Source organism: Mustelus asterias, chromosome 12 (genome assembly GCF_964213995.1).
Source record: "Mustelus asterias chromosome 12, sMusAst1.hap1.1, whole genome shotgun sequence".
Taxonomy (NCBI): Eukaryota; Metazoa; Chordata; class Chondrichthyes; order Carcharhiniformes; family Triakidae; genus Mustelus; species Mustelus asterias.
The window spans coordinates 78,547,591-78,562,269 of record NC_135812.1 but is presented as its reverse complement, the minus strand read 5'-3'; the positions used below and the strand labels follow the sequence as shown (position 1 = coordinate 78,562,269).

Genomic DNA, 14,679 nt, shown 5'->3' with positions numbered 1-14,679 from the left:
ACACAACAGAACATTGTGTTCAATCATTGTGAATTAGCAGACCTTACATTATGATCTACATAAATCAGTCCTCCTGTTATAAAGCAACAAATATTTGCCTCTTTGGAGCAATGCCACTGGAGTTTAAGTTTTTTAAAGTTTATTTATTAGTGTCACAAGTAGGCTTACATTAACACTGCAATGAAGTTACTGTGAAAATCCCCTAGTCGCCACACTTGGTGCCTGTTCGGTTACACTGAGGGAGAATTGGAGCACCCAGAGGAAACCAACGCAGACACGGGGAGAACCAGAATTCCAGACTCACAGTGACCCAAGCCAGGAATCGAACCCGGGTCCCTGGCGCTGTGAGGCAGCAGCGCTAACCACTGTGACACCGTGCCGCCCTGGATTGACTAATCAAATATTCAGACAAGGTATACACGTGACTATCAGAGCAAGTGTGTTAAAAACATTTGTATTCAGACATGTCTTCTCAAAAGCGATCTTCCTCCACACCCAAAGGAACTCAGCTCACAGGAAATGTAAAAAGATGAGTTCTCTGAAGAGGTGGCAAATTGCTCGCTTCCGACAAGCGAAATTAAAAGCTCTGTTTCTGAAGTCTTACAATCACCAGTGCTGCTGTTGTTGCAAACATAACGTAAATTCTTACTTATGAGTGAACCAACTAAAATTAAATGCATTCGCCAGATTACAAACCAAAATGACCCCGGTTAAAAATCAGGATGACTGCACCAGAATACTGGCAGGCCATGGAATCTTCCAGAATGTACAACGTCATACAACAAAATTAGAAGTCTAGTTTTTTTTTCTCTATTTATTGTATTCCCTGTGCCATAACCATCTGTCCCACAGTGGTGCCCTGCACAGAAATTGCAGCATTCTCTGAATGGGTAAACCATTCCCTCAACACCTCTGCAGATCTAAGTGTGTGATGATTGCATTGTAGATTACTCAAACTAACTGCTTCACTGCTGTCTTGTGATACCATCAACCTGATGCTGGCCTGGGGAATATCTATTCGTACTGAACCATAATCAAAGAATATGTTTGCAGACCTGGCCAATTTTCATTCTATAGATAATGCAAAGGTCTGGTGGTTAAAAAAAACGAGAGAAAACACATTATTGTACTTAAACACTAAAATAGGTAGCTTAACATGTTACAGTTCAGCTTTTAGAAGCAGTATGCATTCTTTTACATTCTGACTATAAAGTAATTTTAAAGTAATACATGTTTCTGATGAAACCTTTACTGCGAGAGACTCAGAACTACTTTTAAAAGCTAGCCAATCTGTGATCGCGGGCCATCAGTATCCTATTGCAGTCAGAGGTAACAATTTAGGATTAGTTAGAAATATTGGGGGAATTTTCCCACCCCGCTCCCCACGGGAGGGGGGGGGGGGGGGGGGCATGCAAAGGTCCGTTGACCTCAAGCGTGATTTTCCGGTTTTGGGACGAGTGTGGCCGGAAAATCCCGCCCATAAACTTAGCTTGGACCAGTGAGGGCAGCAAGTTACATGCTGTAGATAAAGGGAAAATGATAGATATACTGTACTTAGATTTCTAGAAGGTATCACGTCAAAGGTTACTGCAGAAAATAAAAGTTCACGGTGAAGGGGGCAACATATTGATGTGGATTGAAATCCAGCTAGCTAACAGGAAACAGAGTTGGCATAAATGGGTCTTTCTGGTTGGCAGGATGGGATGAGTGATGTGCCACAAGGAACAGTACTGGGGCCTCAAATCTTACAATTTATATAAATGACTTGGGTGAAGGGATTTAAGGTATGGTTGCTAAATTTGCTGATGACAAAAAAACTTGATGGGAAAGTAAATTGTGAAGTGCATGTAAGGCGGCTATAAAAGGACACGGATAGGTTAAGTGAGTGGGCAAAACTCTGGCAAATGGAGCATAATGTGGGCAATGATGAAACTGTCCATTTTGGCAAGAAGAATAAAAAGAAGCTCATTGTCTCAATGGTGAGAGATTGTAAAGCTCTGAGATGCAGAGGGATCTGGGTGCCTTCGTGCATGAATCGCAAAAGGCTAGTATACAGGTACAGCAGGTAATTAAGAAAACTAATAGAATGTTACAATGTATTGTGTGGAGAGCTGATTTCAAAAGTGTGGAGGTTATGCTTCAGTTGTACAGGGCACTGGTGAGACCACATCTGGAGTATTGTGCACAGTATTGGTGACCTTATTTAAGGAAATATGTAAATGCATTAGAAGCAGTTCAGATAAGGTCTGCTAAACTCAAACCAGGAATGGGAGACTTGTCTCATGAAGAAAGGTTGGAGAAAAATAAGGGGTCACTCATTTAAGACAGCGATGAGGAGAACGTTTTTTTCTCAGGGGTCATGAGTCTCTGGAATTCTCTTCCTCAAAAGGCAGTGGAAGTAGTCTCTTTTTAAAAATATTTTTAAGGCAGAGATACATAGATTCTTGATTAATGGGGGGAGCGGGGGGGGGGGCGATGAAAGGTTATCAGGGGTAGGAACGTGGGGTTGAGATCACAATTAGATCAGCCATGGTCTTATTGAATAGCTTAACAGGCTCGAGGCAGCAAATGGCCTACTCCTGCTCCTAATTAGTATGTAACTATTTTATATTCACAATTTAATGCCATTCAATCATGTTCGTACCTATAAGTTATGAAGAACAGATCTCTTAATCATGCATCTCCAGTAAATGTCATGATTTCATAAATTCCATCCTGACAAAATGCATTTTAATGTGAAGGAGAAGTGGGATTATGACGGTACTTGCTATATTTATTTAGGCGATTTAGTTCATAAAAAAGGTTTAAACTTAATTTGTCAACATCTTAACAGCAACTTTATTAACTTCATATATTAGTCAAAACGTACTCTTGAAGATTAAGTTTCTCCAATTTCTGCGGGTAGAAGTTACTCATTAATTCTTCTTCATCCCGAAGTTCCTGTTTAGTCAATAGTTTCGAATCCCCACGGATGTCTTTGGCTTTGCAGCTAAATGTCAAGATGTGCAATGTGATACGTTTTATAAAGCCCCAGAAAATAAGATGATGCAGATTCATTTGTTTAAACAAATGTTCTGTGTATTTCAGGGAACCATTGTTGAGCAAGTGTGCACACAGTGGCAAATATATTGGTATCTTTACTCAAAAGATGTAGTAAACAGACTCCTAAAGATATAGTAAAGAACAATCAGCATGGATTTCAAAAAAGGCCATGCTTGACCAAAATTAGCAAATTCTTTAAAGTTGCAACAGAAAGAGAAATTTGATGGAATGGATGTAATGCACAGACCATCACATGATTAATGCTGATGGATGGCAGTTTGACAACATCCTGGACCATGTCATTTGTCTTCTTAATGAGGATGGTCAAGCCAAACTTTACCAGCCTGAGATAATCTGTCTATTTTTTCTTATTCATTTTTATCGGATGTGGGTGTCGTTGGCTCGGCCAACATTCATTGCCAGTCCCTAGTTTGCTCTTAAAAAGATGGCAGGAAGGCACCTTCTGCAGCTGGCAGACAAAACTGTCTTCTTGAACCGCTGCAGTCCTTAGGTTCCGGAAGCAGCACCTCCCAAACCCACGACTACTATCATCCAGAAGGACAAGAGCAGCAGATAGCTCGGAAGACCGCCATCTAGAGGTTCCCCTCCAAGTCATTCACCATCCTGACTTGGAAATATATCGCCATTCCTTCACCGTGGCTGGGTCAAAATCCTGGTACTCCCTCCCTGACAGCACTGTGGCTGTACTTACACCACATGGACTGCAGCGGTTCAAGGTGGTAGCTCACCACCACCTTCTCGAGGAAAACTAGGGATGGGTAATAAATGCTGATCTAGCCCACAAATGAATTGAAAAAAAATCCCCAAGATGTAGGTGCACCAACAGTGCTGTTCGGGAGGAAGTTCCAGATTTTGACCCAGTGACAGTGAAAAGACGGCGATATCTAAAGGAAATGACGCTTAGAAAAATAATGAGCTGATTGGACAGAATCAAAATTAATTTAAGAAAGGGAAAATAGGTTTGCCAAATCTATTGGAGTTTTTGAGGATGTTACTTGCATTATGGATGAGGGGGAAACAGCGGACCAGATTGTTTGGACTTTCAGAAGGCTTTCGATAAAGTCCCACACAGAATGTTAGTTAACAAAATTAGTGCCCATGGCATACTGGTAATACCATGGTAATACGTGGTAATACCACTGGTAATACCATCTCCACATCATACTGGTAATAGGCATGGGTTGAGTATTGATCATGATGTGGAGATGCCGGCGTTGGACTGGGGTAAACACAGTAAGAAGTTTAACAACACCAGGTTAAAGTCCAACAGGTTTCAACAGACAGAAAACAGAGAGTAGGAATAAATGAGTCACACTCACGTTGGCATGCTGTGACTAGTGGCGTACCGCAATGATTAGTACTTGGGCCCCAGCTGTTCACAATATATATCAATAATTTGGATGTGGGGACAAAATGTAATATTTCCAAATTTGCAGATCACGCAAAACTAGGTGGAAATGTGTGAGGATGTTGCAAACAGGCTTGAAGGGGATTTGGACAAGCTTAGTGGGCAAGAACATGGCAGATGAGATATAATGTGGATAAGTGTGAGGTTATCCACTTTGATAGGAGGAACAGAGGTTCAGAATATTTCTTAAAGAGTGAGAGATTGGGAAGCGTTGATGCCCAATGGGATCTGGGTATCTTTATTCATAAGTAACTGAAAGCCATCACGTAGGTACAGCAAGCAATTAGGAAGGCAAATAGGTGTTAGCCTTCATCATAAGAGGATTTGACTACAGGAGTAAAGATGTCTTACTTTAATCATGTGTATATTGGTTGGATCGCATCTGAAGTATTGTGTGTAGTTTTGGTCCCCTATTGTGGATTGTCTCAGCTGCTGTGGTGGAACTTGTCACAGCTGTCAATATGTGAGCAGAGTTTTCAGAGCAGGTTTTTGGATGTGGGTTAATTTGAAGCCTCCTCACTGAGATGGAAGGTCTCAATAAAAATATATTTTTACGGCTTTGCAGGTACAGAACATCGACCAGGAATGTTAAAGTCTCAAGGAAGAACTCCTTGTGTAATTGAATTAACATTGAGTTAACATAGTGTGGTACTCATAAAAGGCTAGTATGCAGATGCAACAAGTAATTAGGAAAGTTAATAGAATGTCATCATTTACTGTTGTGAGGAGAACTGAATGCAAAAATAGGACAGTTATGCTTCAGTTGTATAGGGCACTGGTGAGACCTCATTTGGAGTCCTGTTTACTATATTGGTCATCTTATGTAAGGAAGGATGTAAATGCATTGGAAGCAGTTCAGGGAAGGTTTAGCAGACTAATACCGGAAATGAGTGGGTTGCCTTATGAGGAAAGGTTGGACAGGCTAGGCTTGTATCTGCTGGAGTTTAGAAGAGTAAGAGGCAACTTGATTGAAACATGCAAGATCCTGAGGGGTGTTGACAAGATGGATGTGGAGAGGATGTTTCCTCTTGTGGAAGAATCTAGATCTAAGGGTTATGAGAGGTTACCCATTTAAAACGGAGATGAGCCATTTTTTTCTCTTAGACGGTCGTGAGTCTTTGAAAAGGTGGCAGAAGCAGAAGCTTTGAACATTTATAATACAGAGTTGGGATAGATTCTTGGTTAGCAAGGGGGTGATAGGATATCGGGGGTAAGTGAGATGCAGATTTGAGGTTACTCAAGCTAGAAGGGCTGAATGGCCTACCCCTGCACCTTGTTCGTATGTTCGAAGCTCTGCCGAGTGCCTTCTTTTATTGTCCACTGTACACAGTATAAAGCATATCTTAACTCTCACAATATCTTTTGCTAGTTAGAAATAGGGCCCAGATTATATCATCAGGGTCCAATTTGCATATTAATGAAAGGATGACCTTCCCCACGCCCATCCTCCTACCTTGCCTCCACATCCTCATCCTACTAGTTTCTGGCAGATGTTTCTTCCAGAGTGCGTTGACATTGATGGCCAAACAGAACGTTACTGGTCAAGTTCCCCGTAGCATTTTAATTGCCCACCTACCCTGTCTCCGCCAGATGTACAAGGGTTAAAATTGTTCTTTATGTTCAAGAATACATTGAAGACAGGCTCCGATTTGCATTTTTGTATTCAAAATGTTCCCTGCTCCTGATCTAATAATGATATTTGATTTATTGTTGTGGTACCCCAGCAAGCACAGAGCTAACGTGACAGGAAACGTTATGCTTGGGCCAGCATTTTCGTAAAATGCCGCGATAAAAATATCAAAAATTCAAATCTTCAACCATCGAATGATTAATTCACTCTATACCTAAAACACAGGAATAATTATTTGACAAAATGATGATGAGAAACTACTCAGTCAGCCACAAATACAGCGAGTGTACTGACTATTCATTCACTTTTACTTATGTTGGGAGGAGATGGGTATCAGTGAAATCCACATCGAAATTAAATCTAATTAATTAACAAAAATGAATGGAGAGAAGCAATATATTGTTCAAGACAAGGAGGTTTTTGTCAAACACACAGTGTAAGTGGAAAATCATGAAATCATAGAAACCCTACAGTGCAGATGGAGGCCATTTGGCCCATCGAGTCTGTACCAATCACAATCCCACCTAGGTTCTATATATCCCCACAACCACACACATTTACCCTGCTAATCGCTCTAACCCCCCTACACATCCCAGGACACTAAGGGACAATCTAACATGGCCAATCAACCTAACCCGCACATCTCTGGACTGTGGGAGGAAACCCACACAGACACGGGGAGAATGTGCAAACTCCACGCAGACAGTGACACAAGCCGGGAATCGAACCCAGGTCCCTGGAGCTGTGAGGCAGCAGTGCTAACCACTGTGCCACCGTGCCGTGAAGTTGAAATAGAACAGTGATATCAAAGCTTTTGTTCTTAAGCATATTACGAATTAAAACCCATTTTACCATTCATCTGGATGTATGAAAAGTAACTAAGAATAGCAGATCTTATTGTTCGTATTTGAGTTACGGTGCAGTTATCATGTTACAAATTTTGGAAAAGTGATTGTGAAGTTCATATTTTTAAAAACGTTGGACAGAGTTCAAAGGCTGTTCTCAAAATGGCTCCCGGCTCGAGACAGAATTGTGGATTTCCATAATCTTCCTCTTATTTCCTGAGGAGACAAGGGTATTTCTCAGACAAGCACATTTAAAATTCAATGACAGTTCCAAAAGTGTAAACAGAAACTCATTGGCCAAAATTTTACCGGCTCGCCCGCCACAGGTATTGGAGTGGGCGAGGGATGAACAGTTTTTTTATTCATTCGTGGGACATGGGCATCGCTGGCTGGCCAGTATTTATTGCCCATCCCTAGTGCCCTTGGAGGGTAGTTGAGAGTCACAATGTCGTGACTCTGGAGTCACATGTAGGCCAGGCCGGGTAAGGATGGCAGATTTCCTCCCCGAAAGGACATTAGTGAACCAGATGGGTTTTTCCGACAATCAACAATGGTTCCATGGGCATCAGTAGATTCTTAGCTCCAGATATATATTTTTTAATTCAAATTCCACCACCTGTGGGATTCGGACCCAGTCCTCAGAACATTAGCTGTGCTTCTGGATTAATAGTCTAGCGATAATACCACTAGGCCATTGCCTCCCTGTCATGGGAAGATCCATTGACCGCGGGCGGGATTGTACGGTTTCGGGACGAGCGAGGCCGTAAAACCCCACGCCACTGACTTGATGGTTTTTCCTCCAATCACAAAGGCACTAACTGAGAAGTCACTGTAATGTGCGAACAACTTTGACCCTCTTGAATGCTACAGGGGTTAAGGAGACTTTGGATATTACCACTTGCTTTGTACAGAAAGTGACTCAATGTTCTGGTAAAGGTCACATCATAATGGTAGCCATCTTGATCCACAGAGAACCACCTTGAAGAAACTTCGACCCAGGAATAGACAGAGAAAGGCATCTAGAAACATTCTGTTCTATGTAACTTGGTAGTTTAAAAGTGCCATTCCTGCAGAACCAGAAGGAAGGAACCTTCTCTCCTCTCCGTAAACCACCATTCCATCTACTATGCTCACCTGTTAAGGCAATATCTGGCAATTCAACAGTGGAAGTCATCGCAGCTGCAGAGACAACTCCACAACCTCAAGACCGTCACTTCACACAATGCAACACTTTGACTTCAAAAATAATCAGGCCTGCACCCGATATGGATTAAACTGATCTGGGCAGAATTTTCCAGTCCTGTCAGCAGAAGGTAGCTGGGCGGGCAGAGAAACTTAATTTGGTGCAAAGTCAAAAATCAGTTTCCCAATGGAGGGATGAGCTTTAGCAATGACGTTAAATGATGCTAAAAGTAGACTAGTTTATTACGCCTCAAGATCACTCACAGACACAGAAAAAAGATAAGCTACAGTTGACAAGGGAGCACTGGCAGCAAAACAGAATAAATTCTCACATACGTGATGGGTTCGGGGTTTAAAATTGAAACCGACCATCAACCTTTGTCATTCTTTTGAACATGAAGGAGAGTACAAAGATGTTGCTTAGAATTCAACAATTCCAACTGAGACTAAGGAGATATGATTCAGTAACTGAGTATGTTCTGGGAATGAGTTTCATCGAGGAAGTGGAAGCATATACATCACTCATTACCAAACACAGAAACTAGAAGCAGGAGTAGGCCATACGGCTCTTCAAGCCTGCTGCGCCATTCATTATGATCATGGTTGATCATCAAATTCAATATCCTGATGCCCCCCTTCCCCCATATTCCTTGGTCCCTATAGAAACAACATCTACCAGCTACTGCAAGGAAGCTAAAAGGGACAAATCAAGCCCAAAGCAAGATGATGAATGTGTCCAGATACAGGAACAATGTCTGGAAGGATGGCCAGATTATACTCCCAACGACCCAGTACTCTGAACAGAGAAAGCACATCACAATCATTGGTGATCTCCTGGCTTTTAGTGACAGAATAGTTATTCTGAGAACATTACAGCTTGATATTCTTCAAAAAATTCATCAAGGCTACTTAGGGATAGCAAAACGTCAAGCAGGAGCCCAACAACCAGTCTGGAGGTCAGGCATTACTTGTTATTTCCTTAACCTCAGGAAGAGTCCAAGAGAACAAGATCAGGGAGACTTGTCAAGAACTAATTTCCAATTGCCTTGCTGTGCAGTGAACAGGCAAGAGAAAAGACAACCACTATCACAGTCCACTTTTCCATCAAAGCTATGGGACTGCCCAGAAATGAATTTATTTGATTTAAAGGGAAGATATTTCATACTATCATTTATTATTACTCTAAATGGATTGAAGTGAACAGATGGCACAGCTTCATGGTGGAAGCAGTCACTCACTGAAGAGAATCGATACAGTGCATGGCATCCTGAACATTGTAGTGTCAGACACTGGTCCACAATTTGCTAAAGAATAATTCCATGACTTACATAGAATCATAGAATCACAGAATCTCGACAATGCAGAAAGAGGCCATTTGGCCCATGAGTCTGCACTGACCTCAATCCCACCCAGGTCTTATTCCCGTAACCTCACATATTTACCCCCTTGACACTAGGGTCAATTTAGCATAGCCAATCAACTTAACCTACACATCTTTGGAGTGTGGGAGGAAACCAGAGCACCCAGAGGAAATCCACACAGACACGAGGAGAATGCACAAACTCCACACAGACAGAGTTTGTGAAGGAATAAGGATTCATTCATGTGATTAGCTCACCTCAGCATTCTCCAGCAGGTGGAGAAGCTGAAAGAAATGTTCAAACCATCAAAGAATGAATGGAGATCTCAACTTAGCTATTCTTAGTTATCAAACCTCACTGCGAGAAAATAAGCTCCCACCATCAGAGTTAATGGGACATTGGCTGTGACCACAACTTCCAGCACTGCAACAGAATCTAGAACAAAATCTCACCTTGTCTGGCCATGAGAGAGTTAAATAGCATTGGGAGCAAACAAACTTCTAACTTCAACCTCAGGCACAGAGTACGAGTCTCATTAGTGCTGCAACCCAGGGAGAGTAGGGATACGAGTCTCATCAGTGATGCAGCCCAGACAGAGAGTAGGAATACGAGTCTTATCAGTGTTGCAGCTCAGAGAGAGAGTAGGGATATGAGTCTTATCAGTGATGCAGCTCAGGGAGAGAGTAGGGATATGCAACTAACGGAAGGAAGGCACAATAATAGGAAGAGCTCAATGACTGAGATCTTACAGGATTGAGATGGGCCAGGGAAATATTAGGTGAAACGTCAAAGTCTTAAATTCCTTGGGAAGAAAGCCAATAGAAACTTGGGCTTACAATTCAGATCCAGATGGAGACAATGAACAGGAAACAAGGCAAAGTTTTACAACCACCTAGGAGAAGGACACGCACATCGAATGGAGAGTGTAGAATGTCCTTAACCTCAGGAAGAATTCAAGAGAACAAGATCAGGGAGACTGGTCAAGGACCTCTGAGATGAATCTAATGAAGTCTGAGACATTGGGTGGAGATATAGGAGGAAGTATACAGTTAGGATATAGACTAGGGAGAGATATAGATTAAAGGATTATCAGAAGCACTTCATGTTGATGTAACTATAATTTAATCACCCAAGACTAAATAACAGAGATCAGGAGGAGGAGGTGCCCAACCTCGTGCAGAGCTTCTTAGGTGTACATGGAGTGGAACATAAATAATAATTCTTTTAACAAACTACAGCATTGAGTAGCTCACTTAGGAAAACCTCAAAGAACCATACCTGGACAATGAACACATGACAAAAGAGTGAAAGTCTTCCTATGCACGCTGATGGTGCCCTGTGTGCACCCTTTTTATCCAGAAACAGCATATGGGTGGCTTGGAATAGGCTGCAGTGTGCAGCAATCACCTAGAGCAAAGCTCCAAAGCAGGGTCATTTTGTGACCAACTTGTCTGGTTATGGAACAAAATAGCTTGTCAAAGTTGCCATCTTGGGTCATATGAGGAGGCCACTTAGGAGAGAATGACTCCGAACCATGGAATAAAAACCCAATCCACCGGACAGGATGAAGTAATCTTAATCAGTTCGAACCCACTTTCAATTAAACATGTGCCACATCATAAAACAACAATTCTGCCTTATTCATAAAGATAACAAGATGCATTAGCGCAGAAAATGTAACAATGGACATTATTTTTTTATTTATTAGTCACAAGTAGGCTTACATTAACACTGCAATGAAGTTACTGTGAAAATCCCCTCGTCGCCACACTCCGGCGCCTGTTCAAGTACACTGAGGGAGAATTTAACGTAACAAGAATATTTCCTTGAATTTATTTAAGCGTTAGCTTAGTAAGATAAAATGTTCCTACTGAGGTTACCACAGTAGGTCATGTACCTGAGCTGAGAGATCCTGATATTGATATTGAGTGAGTAGCAAATACTCCTCCGCCCGGGAGGGAAATTTGAAGAAAACAAGGTCCCAAAACACCTCCAAGGAGTTTCAAGCATTTTACTTGAAGATTGAGAAAATGCAAGGAGGGTGGAATAAAAAAACTCATACCTATCCGAGGCTCCACGGTTCTGTTGGCAAGTTCATCAACAAACACGAATCGCCCACCACCAAAATCAGTCCGATAGTCAGAGAGATACAGCAGTGAGGTATAGTCAAATGATCCGTATGTCACCTGTGATAAACATCAGAGTAACAGGTCAGATTTAGTTCCTGTTTGAGCTCCAGGGAGAAGAAGCACCATTTAACATTATCCGCGGTAATGAGTTGATAATGTTTTGAGCTCATTTGTCAAACTGTCAACAAACGGAGTGCGATAGCATAATTGTTCATCACTCACAACCTGATATTCCTAACACCGTGGGCATACATCCAAATAAGTGGTAAAATGTTCCTACATAATAATTTTCAAAACTGTCTGGTTATAAATTAACCAGTCAGTCATCATCTCATCGCAATTTGTAGGATTCTACCGAGTGAAATCTGGCTTCTGCATTTGTCCACATTACAACAGTTACTGTGACGCATTTCGGAGCATTTATGGCTTCCAGTTTCTGGAGAGTCAATGAAATGTCAAATCAATACAAGATTTTCTTTACACATTACATGTCTCAGCCTATAGTTTCGACACTTGCAGAGCTTTTGTGATCGGGTAACAACATTTTCAATCTATTAGTGTAAGAGGTCCAGGCAATATCAGAACAAAAAAAAAATTCAATATTTCCTTACCATTTGTGCATCAAATATTGCACACTATAAAAAAAAAATCAGCCTGGAAAAAGATGCTTGTGAATTATTTGAGTTGCTGATGCATTCTTGTCAAATTCCTCTGTCTGTTTTTTCTGACATAGGCATTAAATCATTCATTTTAATGCCCTCTTTCAGTTTGCTTTTTTATGAAGGAAAAGGTGATTTTTTTTTACAATGAGGTTATATCCTCACATTGATCACTCAGCAGTAAGACAATGACACCACTCAAATCAGCAATGCTCTACATAAGGCAACTGTGGAACCAAAGAAACTTGCAGAAGAGAAAAGGGCATCAGCTAAGCGATGGAAGATGTTGTCGGCAGTGCTATTCACCAATAACCGGCCCACTGATAATGAGTTTGAGTCTGCCAGGACCACTCAGCTACAGACTACATGACAGCCTTGATCCAAATATGGAAAAAAGAGCTAAGTTCCAGGGGTGAAGTGACACTGATTGCCCTTAACATCGAGGAAGCGTCAAATCATCTGGCATCATGAAGCCCTAAGGAAACTGAAGTCAATGGGAGTGAGGGGGAAATTTCTACACTGGCTGTTTTCATACGTAGCACAAAGAATGATGGGTGTGATTGTTGGAGGCCAACCATTTCAGCCTCAGGGCACTGCTCCAGGAATTCCTCAGGGTGGTGTTCTAGGCCCAGGCATCTTTGGCTGGTTCGACAATGACCTTCCCAACATCATACGGTCAGAAGTGGGAAATTTTGCTGACGATTACACAATGTTCAGCACCATCTGCATCTCTTGGATACTGAAGCAGTCTGTATCCATGTGCAGCAGGACCTGAATAACATTCAGGCTTGTGTTCATCAGTGGCAAGTAACATTCAAGTCGCATAAGTGCCAGGCAATGTCCATCTCCAACAAGGGAGAGTCTAACCATTTCCCTTTGACACTCAACAGCATCACCATTGCTGAATCCCTAACCATCAACATCCTAAGAGTTTACCATTGATTAGAAACATAAATGCACCAGCCACATAAATACAAGAGCAGGTCAGGAGCTGGGGATTCTGAGGCAAGTAACCCCCGACTCCCAAAGTCTTTCCACCATCTACAATGCACAAGTCATGAATTTTTAAAAAATGTATTCATGGGATGTTGGCATTGCTAGCAAGGCCACCATTAATTGCCCATCCCTAACTGGCCTTGAGAATTTGGTGAGCTGCCCTTTTTGAACCACTGCTGCAGTCTGTGTGTTGCAGGTACACACATGGTGCTGTTAGGGCAGGAGTTCCAGGATTTTGACCCAGTGACTATGAAGGAACAGCGATATATTTCCAAGTCAGGATGGTGTGTGACTTGGAAGGGAACTTCTAGGCAGTGGCATTCCCATGTACCTGCTGTCTTTGTCCTTCTAGATGGTATTAGACGTGGGTTTGGAAGTTGTTTTCTAAGGAGCCTTGGTGAGTTCCTGCTATGCATCTTGTAGATTATACACACTACTGCCATTGTGTGTTAGTGGTGGGGAGAGTGAATGTTTGTGGATGGGGTGCCAATCAAGCAGGCTGACATTCATCTTGGATGGTGTCAAGCTTCTGAAGTGTTGCTGGAGCTGCACTCATCCAGGTAAATGGAGAGTATTCCATCATATTTGTAAGTGGAAAGGCTTTGGGGAGTCAGGGGGTGAGTTACTTGCCGCAGGATTCCTAGCGTTGGACCTGCTCTGGTAGCCACAGTATTTATGTGGCTAGTCCGGTTCAATTTCTGATCAATGGTGACTCCCAGGATGCTGATAGTGGGGAAAACAATAATGGTAATGCCATTGAATATCAATGACCTATGTTAAATTCTGTCTTGTTGAACATGGTCATGGCCTGGCATTTGCATGGCAGAAATGCTGCTTGTCACTTGTCAGCCCAGATTTGGATATTACCCAGTTCTTGCAGCATATGGACATGGGCTGCTTCAGTATCTGAGGAGTCGGGAATGGTGCTGAACATTGTGCAATCATCAATGAACATACCCAGCTCTAACCTAATAATGGTAGTAAGGTTACTGATGAAGAAGCAGCTTAAGATGGTTAGGCCCAGGACAGTATCCTGCAGAGATGTCCTGGGACTGAGATGATTGACTTCCAACAATCACAACTGCTTTCTCTTGTGCTAGGGATGACTCCAACCAGCAGAGTTTTCCCCCGATTCCCACTGACTCCAGTTTTGCCCGGGCTCCTTGATGCCACACACGGGAAAATGCTGCTTTGATGTCAAGGGCAGTCATTCTCACATCACTTCTGGAATTCAGCTGTTTTGTCCAAGTTTGAACCAAGTTGTATTGAGGCTATCAGCTGAACGATCCAAGTGTAACCCAAACTGAGCATCAGTGAGCAAGTTATTGCCAAGCAAGTGCCACTTGATAGCACTTGATGCACCATCAATCAAGCAAAGACTAGTTTGTATGCCAGAACAAATAGGC

At 42.1% G+C, this 14,679-nt stretch overlaps 1 protein-coding gene across 2 annotated transcripts in view; it reads right to left on the bottom strand.

Annotated features, from left to right (window-relative positions):
* ogfod3 (2-oxoglutarate and iron dependent oxygenase domain containing 3) overlaps positions 1-14,679 on the bottom strand; it is a 160,526-nt gene that overhangs the window by 25,828 nt on the left and 120,019 nt on the right. For both annotated transcript variants that reach the window (XR_013499159.1, XM_078225483.1), the window contains exon 8: positions 11,552-11,675. Coding sequence is in view for 1 of the 2 variants with exons in the window: in XM_078225483.1 (XP_078081609.1) it covers positions 11,552-11,675 (124 nt within the window). In the remaining variant the exon portion in view is untranslated. The remainder of the gene's footprint in view (positions 1-11,551; positions 11,676-14,679) is intronic.